This window comes from Lycium barbarum, chromosome 8 (genome assembly GCF_019175385.1).
Source record: "Lycium barbarum isolate Lr01 chromosome 8, ASM1917538v2, whole genome shotgun sequence".
In the NCBI taxonomy this organism is placed as follows: domain Eukaryota; kingdom Viridiplantae; phylum Streptophyta; class Magnoliopsida; order Solanales; family Solanaceae; genus Lycium; species Lycium barbarum.
Window position 1 is genome coordinate 68218988 of NC_083344.1, and position 21509 is coordinate 68240496.

At 40.4% G+C, this 21509-nt stretch overlaps 1 protein-coding gene across 2 annotated transcripts in view; it reads right to left on the reverse strand.

Annotated features, from left to right (window-relative positions):
* Positions 1 to 803: 803 nt before the first annotated feature.
* Positions 804 to 21509, reverse strand: part of LOC132606174 (uncharacterized) — a 33495-nt gene continuing 12789 nt past the window's right edge. The window contains exons 4-13 of one of the 2 annotated variants that reach the window (XM_060319546.1): positions 12470 to 12711; positions 12065 to 12308; positions 10984 to 11063; positions 8364 to 8448; positions 7626 to 7760; positions 7423 to 7551; positions 6675 to 6722; positions 1909 to 1993; positions 1405 to 1452; positions 804 to 1326 (exon numbers count right to left, since the gene is read on the reverse strand). In XM_060319546.1, coding sequence (XP_060175529.1) covers positions 1235 to 1326; positions 1405 to 1452; positions 1909 to 1993; positions 6675 to 6722; positions 7423 to 7551; positions 7626 to 7760; positions 8364 to 8448; positions 10984 to 11063; positions 12065 to 12308; positions 12470 to 12711 — 1188 coding nt within the window. In that variant the 3' untranslated portion in view covers positions 804 to 1234. The remainder of the gene's footprint in view (positions 1327 to 1404; positions 1453 to 1908; positions 1994 to 6674; positions 6723 to 7422; positions 7552 to 7625; positions 7761 to 8363; positions 8449 to 10983; positions 11064 to 12064; positions 12309 to 12469; positions 12712 to 21509) is intronic. The other variant, XM_060319547.1, reaches the window with a different exon arrangement.

The following is a 21509-nucleotide window of genomic DNA, read 5'->3' on the forward strand; positions in this document are numbered from 1 at the left end:
TATCCGCTGCTTGCCATTTGGTCCGTTTTTCGCAAGAATTAGCAAAAGATTCCTTAATCAACGAGTAAAAGGAGGTAGAAGCAAAGATTAAAAAACCACTATATCCTAACCCCACGGTGGGCGCCGAACTGTTTACCCCGAATTTCGGTGACAATTGAATTTGTAAATGAAGTATAGGATATGTAGATGAATTTTAATCTACTTTGGTTGGTATGAAATATGTTTGAATTTGTTTGTTGCAATATATGTATATATGTGAGTTATTGCTATGAAGAAGTGTATTATAGTTGGCGATTCGCACTAAATATATGTATTAAAGTAATAAGCAACTATTGGATAAGTAAATAGAGCTAAAGATGAACACCACAGATCCGGACCAATATCAAGGAGAGAGAGAGAGAGAGAGCTTTAATATATATTTGGCTATTACAATGTTCTAGGTCTGAAAAGCTAACCCCAAAAAGTGGGAAAATATCCTCTATTAAAATTGAATTTGTAAGTGAGGTATAGGATATGTGAATGAATTTTAATCTATTTTGGTTGGTATGAAATATGGTTGAATTTGTTTGTTGCAATATATGTATATATGTGAGTTATTGCTATGAAGAAGTGTATTATAGTTGGCGATTCGCACTAAATATATGTATTTAAGTAATAAGCAACTATGGGATGAGTAAATAGAGCTAAAGATGAACACCACAGATCCGGACCAATATCAGGGAGAGAGAGAGAGAGAGCTTTAATATATATTTGGCTATTACAATGTTCTAGATCTGAAAAGCTAACCCTAAAAAGTAGGAAAATATAGAACAGATTTGCAAGCACTAGCATGAGAAAACTAAAAGCTGTTGGAAAAATTACTAATGCCAACAATTACAGTATGAATAAGATAATGTTAATTCTAAAAGTTGCTGAATATTTTCCCATTAATAAATTGTCTGACCAAACACTGCCACAAGAGAAAGCTTTCAAATGCCAACCTGGGCAGTCAGGACAACAATACATCAAGCAGCCTATTCTAAGTTTCTATAGCACAGATCTTCCTTTCAAATAGTTTTCATGTCCTACGAGTTAACATAGTTTCTGAAAGCTCTGCTGTACACTTAGATAATGGTTCTGCAAAAAGCAGACACCATTCTGAATGCTAATAAAAGGGTGAGCAACCTGATCAAATACAACAGGTGTAAGCTACCTCCCCTCGGTAGAAGTTTCGTTCAGTATAACATTTGCATTGTCATGGTAACATTGCATCACTGGTTGGTGTAATCATCTGTACATCTGTTTCCCCAGCTATTCCGTTCGTTGAAGGATAGTCCTTGGAATCACCTGCAGGCGTAATATTATACAATATTGAATATTTTGTTCAATTTACAACAATACTCAAGGCTGTAAAACAAAAATTACCAAATATGGAATCAATCGATCGTCTAGGTGATGTACTCCTCGTAGGATCTGGAAATGCAAATGAACAAAATCACTAACAGAATCACATCTAAAAGCAAACATGAATCAGACTGATACTACATCTCAAATTTGTGTCACAGTATTTCATGTTACTTATAGAAGCCAAACAAAAAAACAAATAGCTTTTAAGAAATGATATACCACTAAAAAAAGGTTTAGTAACACAAGCATAAAAAGCGTCACCAATATCACTTTTACTGGAACATCTAAACCGGGCTTGCTTGTGATGAGAGATTTTTAGAAACCAAAGTTAGCAAATAAGTGGTTTCAGATGGTTATGATGAGGCAATGTATCAGCACGGAAGTCCACTTTAACCAACAAAATAATCCGATATGATGTTAATATACATCAATAGTAGAGGAAGCATGCACATATATCTTCCTGCAGTATATCAACTTGTACCATCTATATACCAGATCCTTCAGAGAGTAAGAATGACTCACCCGAATAGTTGTGTAGTGCTTTGATAGCATCAAAGTTTTTGTATGTATAGCCAACAAAACTTAAATCTTTGGGTGTTAATGATATCTACAAACACAAAACAAAAGTTAGATGCATTTCTAAGAATTCCGAGACAGCAAGATGAATTACCCTTTTGTTACAAAGACAAATTAATTGGACCTTAATTTGCACATAAAATTGAACTCACGAAAAGATGATTTTCTTCTTGATAAGATACAACAGCACCAAGACAAATTGGACTATTGAGACAGAAGCTTCATGATTTACTAGTGTAATGCTGACAACCTTATGATCCTGAAAGATCTTGCGGAATCGAGCTCAAACCAAGCTGGTAAATGTTCACTAGACACTCTGTTTAGATGCACATTCAGATTAGCATCTAGGTTTTATCCCATTTGATCATTGTCTCAAAAGTAATGGACAATTTTGGACTTGTAAAACTTCAACACTACTACACCTCAATCCCAAACAAGATGGTGTAGATATGAATGCTCATTGACGGTGTTTCTTCATCTAAGTTCAAACTCATGTCATCATCATATCAAATAAAATAAACTAAAAATAGATAAATATGTATACAAACAATAGTTACTTGATACTCCCTCCGGATCAAAAAAAGAGTCCACTTAGCCATTTGCACACCTCTTAAGAAACTACTCACTCCAAGAAAAAATATATAAATTGACTAAACTACCCCTAATTAAATAGACATTGGGATTTGATCACATAACAATTAATAGGGGCAAATCTGGAAAGATCAGGTTAATTGTTTCTTGATTTCATAAGTGGACACTTTTTTTTACCCAGGAAAAAAAGGCTAAGTGGACACTTTTTTTGATCCGGAGGGAGTAATAATAATAATATTAAAAGTTCTCTATATTTTTACTGGCATATAAATCTATGATAAGGCCAAAATACTCCTAAAAAAGCAATAGGTTCAAAATCAACGTACTAACAAGACTAAAACCTATTCTCAACTAGTAGATAGCATGTGTCTAGGAGTCTAGACGGGTGAGAGATAGGGCTCGGGATGTACATGGGTTTAAGTTGTGGTTCTCAGTAGGGCCGAAGGGTAAGAACGGAGTTGGTATTTTGGTTAACAGGGAGCTCCGCGATCTGGTGGTAGGGGTCAGGAGGGTGAACGATAGGCTAATGGCTATTAAGATAGTAGTTGGAGGACATACTTAAAACGTGGTTAGTGCATACGCACCACAAGCGAGCAAGGATGAGGAGATCAAAAGGCGATTCTGAGAGTATTTGGACGAGGTTGTGCGTGGTATTCCACACTCAGAGAAGCTTTTTCTTGGAGGTGATTTCAATGGTCACATCGGGCCGACTGCTAGGGCTTACAATGATGTGCATAAAGGCTTCGGGTTTGGTGATAGGAATGAGGGAGGTACGTCGCTATTGGATTTCGCGAGAGCTTTCGACTTGGTGATAGCAAACTGTAGTTTCCAGAAGAGGGAAGAGCACTTGGTCACCTTTCGGAGTACGAGGTAAAAGACCCAAATTGATTACCTACTCTCCCGGAAGTGCGATAGAGGTTTATGCACGAATTGCAAGGTTATCCCAAGTGAGAACCTCAAGACCCAACATAGGCTCTTGGTCATGGATTTGGAGATAAAGAGGAAGAGGAGAAACAGGGTTGTGTATGGTCAACCTAAGATTAGGTGGGATGTTTTGAACAAGGACAATGCCCAGAAGTTGGGTGAGCGGTTGAGGGCGTTGAGATCCTGGAGGAGTAGCGGGGACACGAGTAGTATGTGGACTACGACGACTGCTAACATCAGGGAAGCGGCAAGAGAGGTGCTAGGGTCTCGTAGGGTTACTCTGGCAGACACAAAGGGGACTGGTTGTGGAATGGAGAGGTCCAAGGTAAAGTGAAAGCTAAGAAAGCAGCATATTTAAAGCAAGTGGAGAGCATAGACGAGGAGGAGAAGAGGACTAATAGGGAGCAGTATAAGAAGGAGAAAGGAGGCGAAGTTAGCGGTTACGACGGCTAAGACTGCTGTGTTTGAACGCTTGTATAAAGAACTGGGGGGAAAAAGCAGGGACAAGAAACTATACAGTCTTGCCAAAGCGAGGGAAAGGAAGGCTCGTGACCTGGATCAAGTGAAGCGTATCAAAGACGAGGAAGGCGAAGTTTTGGTGGAAGACGCCCATATTAGACGAAGATGGCAAACTTACTTTCATAAACTCTTGAATGAAGAGGGTGATCGAAACATCGTACTAGGCGAATTGGAGCTCTCCTAGAATCACTGCGATTTTGGGTACTGTAGGCGGGTTAAGGTTAAGGAGGTCAAGGGGATTATGCATAAGATGAGCAGAGGAAGAGCAACCAGGCCAGATGAAATCCCGGTAGAATTTTGAAAGAATGAGGGCAGAAAAGGCTTGGAGTGGCTTACTCGGCTGTTGAATGTTAGTTTTAGGATGTCGATGATGCCTGAAGAGTTGAGATGGAGCATTGTTATACAAGAACAAGGGGGATATCCAAAATTGAAACAACTATAGAGGTATCAAGCTATTGAGCCATACGAGAAAGTTTGGGAAAGAGTGGTGGAAGCGAGGATCAGAAAAATCGTGTCTATTTCAGAGAACCAATTCGGATGTCGGGGCGTTCGACTACAGAAGTCATTCACCTTGTGAGGAGGTTGTGGAGCAGTATAGAGAGAAGAAGAGACTTGCATATGGTGTTTGTTGACCTAGAAAAGGCATACGACAAAGTCCTAAGAGAGGTGCTATGGAAATGTCTAGAAGCTAGAGGTGCTACTATAGCATACGCTAGAGTGATTAAGGACATATATGATGGAGCCAAGACCCAGGTGAGGACAGTTGGAGGTGACTCAGAACACTTCCTAGTCACGATGGGTCTGCATCAGGGATCCGCTCTTAGCCCCTTTTTGTTTACTTTGGCGATGGACACACTGACGCATCACATTCAATGAGAGGTGACATGGTGCATGTTATTTGCAGACAACATTATGTCTATTGACGAGGCGCGAAGCTGTGTTAACGCTAGGCAGGAGGTTTGGATACAAACCCTGGAGTCGAAATGTTTCAAGTTGAGCAGGACTAAGACAGAGTACTTGGAGTGCAAGTTCAGTGACGTGACACAAGTAGAGGACGAACGTGTGGAGAGATGCGGATGCTGAGATGGATGTGCGGGCATACTAGGAGAGATATGATTTGGAATAAAGTGATTCGCGACAAGATGGGTATGCCCCCGTGGTGGACAAGATGCGGAAAGGAAGGTTGAGATGGTTCGGCCATGTGCATCGCAGATGCGTTGATGCGCCAGTGAGGAGGTGTGAGAGGCTGGCAGTGATGGGCTTGAAGAGAGGGAGAGGTAGGCCGAAGAAGTCCTTGGGAGAGGTGATTCGGCAGGATATGACGCAGCTTCAGCTTACCGAAGACATTACCCTTGATAGGAGGGTGTGGAGGTCTCAAGGTAGAGGGCTAGTAGGGGGCCGCGAGGATTTCTTTTCCGTACTAGAAGTATTATTTGCTCATTCCCTTATTTTTCTTAGATCTCTAATATAGCTTGAGTGTTTCTTTCTTCCTTTAACTTCATTTATCTTATTATATATTGTTATTACTGCCTATTATTATTATTGTCTTGGCACCTTCTCTTGAGCCGAGGTCTATCGGAAACAATCTCCCTACCTCCCAAGGTAGGGCTAAGGTTTACGTACACTCTACCGTCCCCAGCCCCCACCTTGTGGGATTATACTGGGTATGTTGTTGTTTTGTCATGTCCAATCTTTAGCTAAGTCAGCATTAATTCCAAGAAATTGTAGCTCGTATGAGACAAATTCCTTGAATGTGATATGAGGTCTACCCACGTTCTTTTTTAACACCTTCATTCACCATAGTTTCACACCTACGGACCGATGCATCTGTAGGTCAACGCAGGACATAACCAAACCATCTCAAGCGACCTTCTCTCATTTTATCCTCAATGCATGATACGTGAACCTTCTGGAAAATGTGGTCATTTTTAATTTTATCTAATCTTGTATAACCGCACATCCATCTTAGCTGCGCATCTCTACAACACTCATCTTGTAAATATGTTGGACTTTAGAGGCCCAACATTCACTACCATATAGCATAGCAGGTCTTATAATTGTTCCGTGGAACTTACTTTTTACTTTGGTAAGCATCCTTTTATCACATAGCACCCGGTAGCACGTCTCCATTTCAACCATCCTGTTTTAATTCTAACTTTTAATCGGATTATTACAAATTGTTATGTAGAAGTCATAGTAAATGGACACCATACTATTACAACAACTACTACTGCTACTACTCAGTCCCAAACCACACTATTAATGCATACTAACCGGAACACAGGGAAGATAATGCATAGATTTTATCTGACTCTATTATGTAACATAGGTATTTATCTGTGGTTTCACAATTCATACTACAAAAGTCTAAAATGTGAGGTTATCACTAGCCTTTTTTCAAAACAAGTCTAAAGTGAGGTTATTGTGGTACAGCTTGTATATCTATGAAAATTTGAAAATTATTTAGACAGTATTCTTTTAATTTAACAAAGCAATATAGATACAGTTTTTAAGAAAATCTGGATAAACGCTGCCTGCTTCCCTCTTTTGCTCTTTTCTGTACAAGAAGTTCAGTCGCCGAGTTGAGAGAAGGTTGCATAAACTTCGAGAGCAACAAAATCTTACCATATTTGAAAAGGTATTGAAATAGATAAAGATGAGAATTAATGCTTACAAACCTTCCGAGAAGGACCTGAACCAGATCTTGCCGGTGTTGGATGATCCATCTATGAAAAAGGCAGAATGTACGTTAAAAGGAAAGCACACTTATGAAGTACAGGATAAAAGAAAAAAAATGGAAGAGCACGTGTGCCGAATTATGTCTACCATCCCACTTTAAATTTTGAACTTGAAGGAAAAGTGAAAACTTCTGTTTACTTCATTATGTCGTCAACACGCCTCCTCACGTGTGAGTAAGACCTGTAATTAAATAGAGAAATGGATGAACAGGAAGGGTTCCTGCTGCATCTTTTTCTTCTTTTCTCTACTTACTAAAAATCTGTCACTGCTTTATTTGTAGATTCTGAGAAAATGAAAATAACTAGAAGGTTGCAGTTCATTTATCAGTTTTTGCAGGCAGGAAACTTCCTTCCTTTTTTTTTTTTTTTGGTTTCCCACCCGGTGCCTGATACCCGCATTGGAGCCCGACTAAATCCAGATTCGCTCCCTACCAAGGATTTTTCCATAGTCAGGGCTCGAACCCAAGACCTCTGGTTAAGGGAGGAGCAACCCCATCCACTGCACCACATCCTTTGATGGTGGAAACTTTGTTACAATATCGGAATATTCTTATCAATTGGACAATTAGAGAGCAACTATACAAGAGATCCAAAAGAAAAAAAGGTGTATAATCATGCGCGCTTTAGGTACTTATCAAAAAAGAAATGGGTGTCATTGGTTATGTAAGAGATGACTTTTGTACACAACCTTGTCAAACTTCATAAAATTCTGAGTGTCCAGCTCCCCATTAACTTCTGGTTTGAAGGCAGCCCCCATTTCATAAAGCTTATCCCACACAATATCCTCGAACCAAGGATGAGCCTGATAAGAGGCCACCTGGAATAAGTTCACCAGAAGAAAGAGAATTTTTTTTGATGAAACTAATTGGATAAAATTGATTGATATAGTACCTTAATTTGGTTTGCACCTCCTCCAGTGCCAAGTCTATGTTCAACATCACATAGCAACCTGCAAATGAGATCCTTTGCCTCTGCTGACAGTTTGGGATCTTCGGGAAATTTCAGCTGATTTCTCCAATGGACAATCTGGCACCACCACACGACACATAATCAGGATATGATAGATTAGGAAGAAATAGGCTGCAGAGAGGTATACCGAAGATGTTTGGATAAGCTTATAAGCTGGTTTGCTTATATAGTGTTTGGTAAACACGAAAAGTATTTATATGTCAAATGCTCATAAGGCACAATCAGCCAAAAGAAAGTCAATAGTTACACTAAGTTTTATACATGGATAAGCATATCATTGTGCACGCTATACTTCTATTCAGACTTTAAAGCACAAATACATAAGTGAAACTCACTGGGGTCAAATAAACAATCAGTGCCTTCAAGTATTAGGCAAAAAGGTCACATCAGGTTTCAAGTTGTCCTAACTAATGTGTCAAACAGAAATTAGGATCTCACTCGGACAAAATCCTGTACTATGTGGTAACTTGAACCTTTCAACCTTTGTCCCTCATTTGTTTGATTTTAACTAAGAAATTAGAGGGTGACCGATCTTCTATCATAGCACCTCTACAATACTTTTTTTGAAATTGGTAACTGAGCACCTCTACAATACTCTAATCAAACAAAGAGAACACAAAAATAGAAAAGGGGAAGTCAGAAAAGCAGGGAACATGCTACCTTCCTGCAAGTAGTTATTGGATCATCAGAGTAGAACGGAGGGTAACCAATGAGCATTTCATACATAATTGCACCAAGGGACCACCTGTATGTTGTATGGTAGATAAAAAATGAGACAAACATAAAGCACAACATGGTTCAATATTATTCATTAGAAAATTACAAACAGGTAGTTTTACACAGATAGTTAAAGATGAAGGCATTTTTCTCCAGTTCTACCAAGCTAAAGAAAAATCATAAAAGAAATATCTTTGGATATAGTCATGCTGTCATAGAAGTTCCCAATAAACCCAGTGACACACATATTTCATAAAGCACAGCATGACTAGCCTTTCTTTAGAAATATAACTAGTAGGTACTTTACGGATGCTTTAACTAGCAGGTAATTGTTTGATAAGTAAGCAATTAGTAGGGAGTTTATATAATCACTTCGAAGACAAGGGCATTTTTGCAGTTTCACAAACTAAAGCAAAACTATGGGCGCAGTATCTTTGGGTGTACTCTGCTGTCACTGGAGTTCCATTAAATCCAGGACATGGAATGCAGCTGTTTTGAACAAGCAGAAATAACTCGCAGGCTCTAGCAGCACTCAAATTCTGCCAAGCAGAATTATAGAGGAGTTGGGGTAAACACTAAACGGTCAAAATACTGCTTAGATATACATAGGAGGAACCAGATACCCTCCCGCTCACTATTCCCCCCCCCCCCCCCCCCCACAACAACATGTTCGCCCTCCCTCTATCCTGGCATAATTGCTACCCCGTTGGTCCAGTAACCCCTTGTCCCTCAAGCTAGCATGCTCCTATGTGATGCCGTTGAACTCCGCTCCACCTTCCCCGTTCTTTGCCGCAGATACACATAGTACAAGAAAGAGGAGAAAGGCAAGGGCAATAATTGAGAAAAACGAAAGAAGGAAACAATAAAACAACAAAAATGGCAGTGGTCCAGGAAAGAAATAGAAGAGTTTTTGATGGGATAGAGAACGAGTATGATATTTGAGGAATAGACTGTTGCTGGCAGTACCTTTTTGGTACAATCCATGAGGTTCCAGCTTGTATAGAAGAGTGGGAGTCACTTATCAACAATCATGTTATGTTATATATACTCTACTTTTTGGTGTATACTGCTTATATACGAGAGACTTTCTAATCATAACAAAACCTATTTTATCCATAAAAACGACAGTGGTAGAGAAAGAAAGAAAGAAAGAAATGAAGAGAAAAATAAGAATATTTTTGAGAGAGAAGATAAAGAGCTAGATCAATAGAAGAGAGAAGAGAAAGGAGGAAGATGAGGAACCAGGTGCGGAGAAATAGATATCAAAATCAATTCATCATTTGTTCTTCAAGTTCTCGAGAAGAAGTAACAAAGGGTCAAACTTATTTTGAGGAACTCTGAACAAGCTAGAACTTCTAATATAATTATTTTTTTATCTGTAACTAAAAGATAGGATAAAATCAAAAGGGACAGGGCATAAATCCTAACTGGAAAAACTAGACCTCGTAAGACAATAAAACTTTTATCTAACTAGAAGATAAAGATAAATCAAACTACATCAGGTTCTTGTCCAACAAAGAGCAAATCAAGCTAGATTAGGCGATAATGATAAGGGATATGTTAAAATGATCTAAGAATGAATCAAGATCCAAAAGATAAGTACAAAAGATAAAAAAATCCATCTGTTTCAGTTTATGTAACCCTCTTTCCACTTTTGTCTGCTCTAAAAAGAATGGCCCCTCTTTAAACATGGAAATAATTAACTTGAACTACCTATTTTGCCTAGCTTTTATAGCCACTCAAATATCATGGCATGTTTAAGATCAGAAGTTCCAAATGTGTTATAGCCACACAAAGGTTATGGAATGTCAAGTTTCAAAAGTACTCTTTTTTCTTTCTTAAACTTTGTGCTCTCTCAAACAGGGTCGGTCACAAAAAATACTGAAGTATATTTATCTCAAAATCTATAAGAAAATCTCAAAATGTATGATTATTTATCTTCATCATAAATGCATGCCATAAATTATATCAAATTGCAAAGTTCTTATGTAGTTAAGCTTGTACTTACTATAGTTCTCCAAAAGCTCATCTGACCCTAAGTAATACTTATCCTATAAAAGTTGACACAATCATTAATAGGAAGAGAACAACTCCAAGACATCGAACAACTTCCTTAGTACTGGCAAAGCTGGAAGCATGCTTCACACATCCAATTCAGGGTATGTTTTCAATCAATATCATTTGCTCTCTCGAACTTCTTATTCTACTATTAAATGTTCCATATCCCTTAGGAGTTGCATCACACACCTTCTCTTCCCCCTCCCCCTCAGCTCCCATAATCTTTTCTTCATCCTGCCTTCTGAAATCCCGGGTTCTGATCTCCCTCCCCCATTCCCCTTCCTTGATACAGGTAGCCCTCCGATGATGGAACTTGTGGAATTATTACTATAGCAATAATCAATAATTTTCCCACTTTATACCAAATTTTACAGGGTCTCTGCATTGGAATTTTGGATGCTTTTTTAAAAGATTCATTCATATTAGACATGTGTAAGCAGAGAAACCAAGATAATCTTAGTAATTTAAAATAAATTTACTGACTATATGTAATGAAAACACTAACCAGTCGCACTCCATTCCATATCCCTTCTTCAACAGTACCTCTGGAGCAATATAGTCAGGCGTACCCACTGTTGAAAAGGCCTACGAAAGAACAGAAAAAAGAGTCATAAAATTAGTGCAAAGACTTACATTTAAATTGTGAATTATGAAATAACATAAGTCCAGACGGATGATCCCAAGGGTTGGCTCCAAACAGATTGCTCCGTCATTTAAAAAAAAAAAAAAAAAGGTCAAGTATCTATTTTTTTTATAACCAGGCCTCAGGTTAAGTATCTATAAAAGTACAAATACACATTCTGACAGTCTAATCACCATTTGTAATGCAGTGAAAATGCTTCAATCCACTCACACAAGTCATAATAACTTCTTGTGCCTGTGATAATTCGTGTTTATATATGTGCAAGTGTTTGGCATGTGATATCTAAAGCTCACAAACAGAAAACACCGCAAGCGATAATAACCTGACAAGTTACATGATGAGCTGATCTTGCAGAGATTGCAGCTTTTCATATAGCACATTGTTATTAATCACCTTTCAATGTCAGATTGTACTCGATAAAAAATGGACCAGCAAACAGTAAATCCTAATGGGGTGTTGATGGATGTATTTCAATTGGAAGTACCCTCTGCCAAAACACAAACCTCCCATGTTTAATGAAATAAGAAGGCGTTCCTCACGTCCAAATGTCTTTGCCATGACTTGTCTTCATGGGGAAATAGGCTGTCATATTATTATAGAGAGATTTTTTATTTCTCAACATTAAAAATGCTGATGAGTCTTAACATAGTACAGCATTTTTTTGGGACTAGTCTTAAAACCACACCAACATTAAACCCAAATTGCGCCAGAAAATGGTGGATTTGACAAGAAGTCAAAGATTCCCATATAAGTTAGGCAGCATATAAATAATTGAGCTGGAAGTAGGAAAAATATTGACCTAAGCAGAGACCCTTCATGATTTAAGAAAGTCCTAGCCTTTAGTCAAAATATGCTTTCCTTCTTCAACAATAGAATAACTGCAAAATTTGGCATGAATCCCACAAAATCCAAAGAAAAAGAATGCACTGGTAAAATATTATACCAATTTCCTCCTGTTCATCTGCCAATGCTGAAGCTGCTCACGGGGGCTTCTCCAGTTACTTCCATCATTGGTATCTGGGAAGCTGCTATCAATGTCCATCGGGTCCCTTATATTCTCATCATCCATGGCTTCATTTTCATTTAATGTAGATAGAGTTCTACAATCAAGGGGCTTACAGAGACCAAAATCAGAGAGCTTCATGTGACCAGTTTTGTCCAGAAGAAGGTTGTCAGGTTTGATATCTCTGGATGAAGAAGATGAACAAATACAAAGAAGAGACTATAAGTTACCTAAAAGGTTCCTACCTCAAGAGAACAGTTATAATCGCAATATGAAAATTAAATATCCTCAGTCTTAATAAATTTCAAAGCAACAATCTTTACAAGTCAAAAGTGGATGATGCACCTGTGAATGTAATTATGCTTGTGAATAGATTCTATAGCTAGGACACTTTGAGCAATATAAAATTTAGCTACACTTTCTGACAGTGTGTCTTCTCTCATCAGCAGTGTCATCATGTCACCACCAGGAAGATATTCCATGACAAGGTAAAGATACTCAGCATCTTGGAATGAGTAGTATAATTTCACAATACAGTGGCTGGCCACTTCTGCCAGCAGGTTCCTTTCTGCTCGGACATGCTCCACCTGCAACATTTGCAATTTTTCAATATGGACCAATGGGATCTATAATAAATTTAACCATCTCATAATAATGCAGGCCCCACATGGAAAAGAGACCCCCCCCCCCCCCCGGGAAAAACCACCCACTTTATTCAGAATGAATAGGAGGTCAGCTCTCCTATACAGCCAAATGAGGATCTCCTTACTGATATGGTAGTAGTAAATATCCAACATTTGATATGACGCTTGATCATTTCCATTAATTGAAGGAAACAAGGTCCATATTATCAGCATAGACCTCTAACTCTCGAGGAAAGGAGGCCCAGAAGGTCAACTTGATTAAGTTTCAAAAGAAAGCTTTTAATCTACAAATATGTGGGAAAGGTAAGGTCCCTAATAACATTCCAAAAACCACACAGCGCCAGAAAGTATGCTATAAAATTCTCCACCACATCTAATGATATGAAAAAAATGAAGAGAAATGAACAAGAGATTAAAGCTTGCTATGTAGTGATATGGAGAACAAAACATATCAACATACGAGAAATAAAGCAAGAGCACAAGGAAAGCCCGCAGAAGAACATAGTATCTTTACAGGAAGAGCTAAGAGTTGCGTATCAGGAAATAAATATGAGTAACCTACAAAAGTCACAGGTTGAGATTTCGGTGAAGATTTGATTTGAATGCTTAAGTTTAGTGATATTACACATGATGAAGCCATAAGAGACATTTTTTGTTGACGATGAAAAAGTTTTTGGTGAGGATACTTCAAATAGTTGAGCGGGTATCGACCCCCGATTGTGGCATACCCCAAAACCACACATGCTGGTGTGGGAATTAAGTTGATCCATATAAATGGCAGCTTAGTAAATGCGCCCCCAACTATTAATACACCCTCGGCTATGGTGTAAACTTGCTTTTTTGCCAGCATACTTGGTCTTGACCATACTATACTATGGCTTGACACCTTTCCCGAACCCATCGGGTGGGTACTGAACAGATATCATGAGATGCACACAATGGAATGTCAATGCCAAGAAGGAAACATCCCCAAAGATATAAAAAGCTTATGTCTAAATCTACGGGCAACTGATGGACTTCAAAAAAGATTTACTACTCTCTACCCATTTTATGTGACAAACTTTCCGTTTTAGTGTGTCCGAAAAAAAAATCACATTACTCTTTTAGAAACTATCTAATCTTACAACAACAACACAACAACAACAAGCCCAGTATAATCCCACCATGTGGGGTCTGGGGAGGGTAGAGTGTACGCAGACCTAACCCCCACCTTGAAAGGTAGGGCGGCTGTTTCCGAAAGACCCTCGGCTCAAGAGAGGAGAACAAGAGAGGAAAACAAGACAAAAGGTCAAATAGGACCAAGCATATCGAAAACAGTATGAAAACAAGGAATAACAAAAGCGAGAAAGTCATGGTAGAACAGTCCGGAAAGAAAGGAGCATTAACTACTATAGATAAATAAGATAACCAAAGTACAACGGCCCAACAAATATAAGCAGCAATCAAAGGCAGAAATCAAATGGTAATAAACAAATGAGCACAACTACAACTACTATGGTGAAAGGATAAGACACCTAGCCTTCTATCCTAATCTGAGTCTTCCACAACCTCCTATCTAAGGTCATGTCCTCGGTGAGCTGAAACTGTGTCATATCCTGTCTAATCACCTCTCCCCAATACTTCTTCGGCCTCCCTTTGCCTCTCCTGAAACCGTCCATAGCCAACCTCTCACACCTCCGCACTGGAGCATCTGTGTCTCTCCTCTTCACATGCCCAAACCATCTCAGCCTCGCTTCCCGCATCTTGTCCTCCACCGATGCCACTCCCACCTTGTCTCGGATATCTTCATTCCTAATTCTATCCCTCCTAGTGTGCCCACACATCCACCGCAGCATTCGCATTTCCACGACTTTCATCTTCTGAACGTGAAATTTCTTGACTGGCCAACACTCCACCCCGTACAATAAAGTCGATCTAACCACCACTTTGTAGAACTTGCCTTTAAGTTTTGGTGGCACTTTCTTATCACACAACACTCCGGAGGCGAGCCTCCATTTCATCCACCCTGCACCAATACGATGTGAAACATCATCGTCGATATCCCCATCTCCCTGTATAATAGACCCAAGATACTTGAAACTTCCTTTCTTTTGAATGGCCTGGGTACCAAGCCTCACTTCCCTGTCAGCCTTACGCGGTAGGCCACTGAACCTACACTCCAAGTATTCTGTCTTGGTCCTACTCAATTTAAATCCTTTAGACTCCAACGTCTGTCTCCAGCCCTCCAGCTTATCGTTAACTCCGTTGCGAGTCTCGTCAATCAGGACTATGTCATCCGCGAACAACATACACCAAGGCACCTCACCTTGTATTTGTCGCGTCAATTCATCCATCACCAGGGCGAATAGAAACGGGCTAAGAGCTGATCCCTGATGCAACCCCATCATAACAGGGAAGTTCTCCGAGTCTCCTCCTACCGTCCTTACCCTAGTCTTAGCTCCATCATACATGTCCTTTATCGCTCTAATGTACGCCACAGGTACACCTTTAGCCTCCAAGCATCTCCGTAGGACCTCTCTTGGCACTTTGTCGTAGGCCTTTTCTAGGTCAATGAATACCATGTGCAAGTTCCTCTTCCGCTCCCTATACTGCTCCACCAATCTCCTTACAATATGAATGGCTTCTGTAGTCGAGCGCCCCGACATGAATCCAAACTGGTTCTCTGAAATAGACACACCTATCCTCACCCTCATTTCCACCACCCTTTCCCACACTTTCATAGTGTGACTTAGCAGTTTGATACCTCTATAGTTGTTGCAACTTTAAATGTCTCCCTTGTTCTTGTACACAGGAATCATTGTACTCCACCTCCATTCTTCCGGCAACTTCGCTGTCTTGAAAATGACATTAAACAACCCAATCAGCCACTCCAAGCCTACCCTGCCTACATTCTTCCAAAATTCCCCAGGAATCTCGTCAGGTCCGATCGCTCTTCCCCTGCGCATCCTACGAACAGCTCCCTTAACCTCCTCAACCTTTATACTCCTACAATATCCAAAGTCGCGACGCCTATCTAAGTGCTCCAAGTCTCCCAACACAATGTCTCTGTCCCCTCCTTCGTTCAAGAGTTCATGAAAGTATGACTGCCATCTCTGTCTAATGCGAGATTCCTGTACAACACTTGGCCATCCTCGTCCTTGATGCACTTCACTTGATCCAAGTCGCGTGCCTTCCTCTCTCTCGCCTTGGCGAGCTTAAATAGCTTCTTATCCCCACTTCTGTCCTCTAGTTCTGCATAAAGGCGTTCAAAGGCTGCCGTTTTAGCCGCCGAAACTGCCAACTTCGCCTCCTTTCTCGCCATCTTATACTTTTCCCTGTTCGTCCACTTCTCTTCATCATCCTTGCTATCTACCAACTTCACATATGCCTGCTTCTTTGCTTCTACCTTCTCTTGGACTTCTCCATTCCACCACCAATCCCCTCGGTGCCCACCACGGCGGCCTCGTGAGACCCCCAATTCCTCTCTAGCTGCTTCCCTAATGCAACTGGCCGTCCTATCCCACATACTGCTCGCATCCCCCCTACTATCCCACGCTCCCATAGCCATCAACTTCTCCCCCATCTCTAGGGCACTAGACAGAGTCAAACTACCCCACCTAATCCTCGGTCGGTCATCCACGACCGTCTTCTTCTTCTTCTTCCTTCTTATCTCCAAATCCATCACCAATAGCTTATGTTGGGTCGTAAGATTCTCACTCGGTATGACCTTGTAGTCCTTACAGAGGCCTTTATCATCTATTCTAAGGAGCAAAAAGTCTATTTGCGTCGCAGCCACCGAGCTACGGAAGGTTACCAAGTGCTCCTCCTTCTTCAGAAAACTCGAGTTGGCTACCACCAATCCAAAAGCTTTTGCGAAATCCAGGAGTGAGACTCCTCCACCATTCCTGTCCCCGAAGCCAAATCCTCCATGCACCTCGTCATAACCCTTCGAAACAGACCCAATGTGCCCATTGAAATCTCCTCCTATGAATAACTTCTCAGTAAGCGGTATACTTACCACCACTTCGTCCAAGCCCTCCCAAAAGCGCCTTTTTACCTCCTCGTCCAAACCCACTTGTGCCGCATAGGCACTAATAATGTTCAAGGTGAACCCTCCAATGACTAACTTAATTGCCATCATCCTGTCATTGATCCTCCTAACCTCTACCACCAGATCTCTAAGCTCACTATCTACTAAGATCCCTACCCCATTCCTATACCTCGACTTTCCTGAGAACCAAAGCTTGTACCCGTCCACCTCCTTAGCTTTAGGTCCTACCCATTTAGTCTCTTGGACGCAAGCTATATTAATCCTCCTCTTCTTAAGAATCTTAACTAACTCTATGGACTTTCCCGATAAAGTCCCAATATTCCAAGACTCTACTCTCAACCTAGAAGCTCCCTCAACCCCCTTAGCCCCCCCCCCCCAACCCTGGCCCCCGATCCCAACCGAGAACATGACCGTAGTCTACCATCCCTCACCAAAGCCAGTAAAGCAAATATAAGCTAGTGAAAGGTTAATCTAAGACAAACGAGGGATCAATACTAAAGCACAAGTTAGCAATAGTCTATAAGCAGTGAAATAGGTATTTAATTAAGCGGAGCAGGCAAAATTTATAAGGCTAAAAGACAAGAAATGGGCTATTGGAGGTACCAACTCCAAGTAAATAAAACCAGTTCACCAACGAGAAATCTCTGTTTGCCGCCAGAAATGTTGTTCTCTGCCTGAAAATACTGTTCACCGGCCGGAATCACTGTTCACCGCCAGGAACTGCCGGAAAACTCGAGTACCTGTGCATGGGGGGGGGGGGGGGGGGGGGGGTTCCGGTCGCAGGGTAGGAGAGAAAGGCAAAGAGGAAAAAAACAAAAAAGGAAGAAGGAAAGAAAAGAGAGAACAGAGGAGAGAGAGAGAGATCTGGCCGGCCGGAAGCGTATGGTGGTCGTCGTCGCCGGTCGTCGGTGACCGTTTGGGGTGGCTTGGTTGGGGGGTGGGTTGGGTGGGGGTTTGGGAAGGGGGGAGCTGCACTTACCGTTGGTGAGATGAGAGGAGAGAGAAGATGAGAGGAGAGAGAAAGGAAACCTCTGAAGGATTCAGCTTAGCATTCCCATTTTACTTAAAATGATATGACTTGTTAGAACTTACTTTTTTCTTTATCAAAAAAAAAAAGAACTTACTTAATATAAAAGTTTATTTTTTATAAGGAGACACGTGATAGTGTTAACTATAGGTTGGATGTTTGGAGACATGCCCTAGAGTCTAAGGGTTTCAGCTTAAGCAAGACTAAAACAGAGCACCTGGAGTGCAAGTTTAGTGACGTAACTCATGAGGTGGAGGTGGAAGTGAAGATCGATGCACTAGTCATACTCAAGAGAGAAGCCTTCAAGTATCTTGGGTCCATGATCTAAGAAGAAGGGGAGATTAACGCTGATGTAGCGCACTATATTGGAGCGGGGTGGGTGAATGACGGCTCACCTCCGGGGTACTTTGAGATAAGAATGTGTCGCCGTACAGAGTAGTGGTTAGACCCACATTGTTTTATGGGGCTAAGTGCTGGCCAGTCAAGAACGCCAGCGTTCAAAAGATGGAGGTAACGGAGATGAGAATGCTTAGATAGATGTATAGACATAATAGGAAAGATAGGATTAGGAACGAAGTTATACGGGCCAACGTGGGAGTGGCCTCCGTGGCGGACAAGATAAGAGGAGCGAGGTTGAGATGGTTCGCGCATGTGAAGAGGAGATGCGAGAGGTTGTAGCAGGAGTTATGAGAGGTTGAAGAACTGGGGGAGGTGATTAGATAGGATATGGCGCAGCTCCAGCTAAACCGAGGACACGACCTTAGACAGGAAGTTATGGAGGTCAATGATTGAGGTAAAGGTTAGTAGATAGCTGAGTGTTGTCGCACACTGTGTGGGAGAGGCAAGGGACTATCATCCTCCTCTCCTCTTCTTCCTTTTTAGTAGTATTATTTAGCTTTCGCGTAGTTTCTTATTCTTCAATGTGTATTAATATCTGCTGCTGCACTTGTCTTGTATATTGATATTTTGCTATTTTATTTTTCTTACAATACTTGCGTTGTTACATTTCTTTTGAGCCGAGGTCTATCGGAAATAGCCCCTCTACCTCACAAAGATTGAGGTAAAGTCTGCGTACATCCTACTTTCCACAGCGAGATTACACTGGGTATGTTGTTGTTGTTGTTGATAAAGGAAATGAAAAGGCATGTGAACTCTCACCACCACTCAATTAGAAGGATAATTTTGGTGTTTTGCATATATTTGGCTTACATGTCAAAAGTTTCTTTAACTTTTTAAATTCCTTGCCCAATCAAACACCTTCACATAAAATGAGACAGAAAGAGTATGTTTTGATTTGAGTTTAGTGCTGCAGCGTGAAAAGTTTGATTTGCTTAAGAAGGATTTTTTTAATCTTGAATGCATGCACTACAATAAGCCGTGAAAACACCCGATCCCATTCCAACCTCCATATGTGGAATCGTCTTGCGCCGTATGTACTGAGATTGTTCGGGAGACATGGTCCAAGCCCAGTGAAAATACTTAGGCTTAAAGGGTGGTCCCCCTTTCTCGCGTAAAAGCGATCAGAATTCGAACACGCCACGTTTTACTGGGAAGGATCGAACCATGGGAACGAATCTACAGGGCTATCACCTTCTTTGGCCAGATCTTCCAATCTTGTTCTTCAGATACTTGTCCCGGTGGTATTTTTATACCTACTCCATCTTCTTCATATTTAAGCATATGGGCGCCACAGCTTGAGTACCACTTCTTATTACCATTGGTGAGTCCACTTGTATCAGGGGTGGCATTAGAGTTTTGCTTACTTCTTTGTTTACCCGGGTTGTATCCTGATGATTTCATTGTATATTTTGATTCTTAGACACTCCAAATTGTCCTTGCAATAAGCTATGTCTAATTTGTTGGTTTGATCCCTTGATGAGGTATGCGTATTGATTTGGGATTTTCCGTTGTCGATATCTTATAAATGAGATGCATTTTGACATATTGGTGTCTAATATGGTACTTAGATTATGACGGGGTTTAAAGGATAAGGGTTCGTTCGATTGGAATATTTTGTCAGGTCCCGATCATGGTTCCCTAGTTTGGCTCGTGATATGCAGCACCACAGAGATATAATTTCATATTCACCAGAAAGAGATTATGATGACGTGAATCTCTAGGACATCACCAATGCAATTTGAATTGGTATCTAATAATGAACCGGAAAAGTTCCTGGATCACTGATAGGAAATACTATTAGAGAAGTTGCACAAAGAATGCTATCAACAATGGAGATAAGAGGCGGTGTCGTTGGAATGTCCAACAAATTATATGTAGTGCCTCAAGAATGGTCATGGGAAATAAGCACGATGTCACAGTTGTTAAGGTGTATGACCATCTCATCTAAAAGCTTAAGCTGTTAGAGAGAGCACACATCTATTTATTTAATTATATTCTCAACACGCCCCCTCACGTACGAGCTTGTTTCTTTTTTATGAGCCAAGCATGTGAAAAATTCTTTTTTATTAAGGATGTTAGTGAACTTAGAACTCAGACCTCTGCCTGCTTTGAAAAAATATTGAAGTGCAAGAGTCCCACGTCGAGATGGGTGGTCTCTTTAATATGGCTTGGACAATACTCCCCTCATGCGCTAGCTTTTGGGATTGAGTTAGGCCCAAGATCCATTCTTTACATAGTATCAGAGCAGGGCTTATCCTAATTTTCATTTCCGATGTTGGGCCCCCATATTAAATTGGCCACGCACCAGTCCTGGGCGTGAGAGAGGATGTTAAGAGTCCCACATCGGCCTTCTAAGGATGGGTGGTCTCTGTAATATGGCTTGGACAATCCTCCCTTCATGAGCTAGCTTTTGGGTTGAGTTAGGCCCAAGATTCATTCTTTACGGTGTGACCATCTCATTTAAAAGCTTAAGTTGTAAAGAGACAACACACATTTATTTATTTAATCATATTCTCAACAACAAGAACATTCACCAAAAGAGGTATAGTGTCGTTAGAATAATAACAGTAAAGAGGCGTGATGCCGAAGGAACAATAGCCAAGAAAGACACGCTAATAATAGAACATACAAGATAGAGAAGACTTTGAATTACATGAAATGAGGAAAGTTTCTCTTTTTGATAAGTGAAATGAGGGAAGTTTCTTAAATCCTTGGGATTCTTTGTTATCCATCTAAATGTTCATATTCGAAATAATGGTTTGAACAAAAGGAAAAAGAAAAGTGAAGTCATTTTGAAGACGAACTGCTAAACTATAAGTAGAGAACTCCACAATCAATTTTTTAATGGTAAAAGTACTCTATTGATATACAGCAATAATAAGTGCTTTAAAATTCCATAATCATTTTCTATGATAATTATCATGAGAATCATTAAAATATTCTATGCAATATTCTTAAGGATTTCCTAGCGTTTAAACTAGAGGTTCTGCATGCTACTAGGATTAGTTTTCTTGGAAACTATGTCTCTCGAAAACATAAGGAGCACCAACAACAAACCCACTATAATCCCACAAGTGGAGTCTGGGGAGAGTAGGATTTATGCAGACCTTACCTCTAATACATACTCTACCTTGTCATGTGTAGCACCATTGCGCTTGACTACTCTTACTAATAAAAGTTTTTCTTACATATCCCCCAAAAAAAAAAATATACATACTTTGCCAGAGAACCTGCAACAAATTTATGAAAGTAGGCGCACAAAGACAACTTAATAAAGAAAAAAGA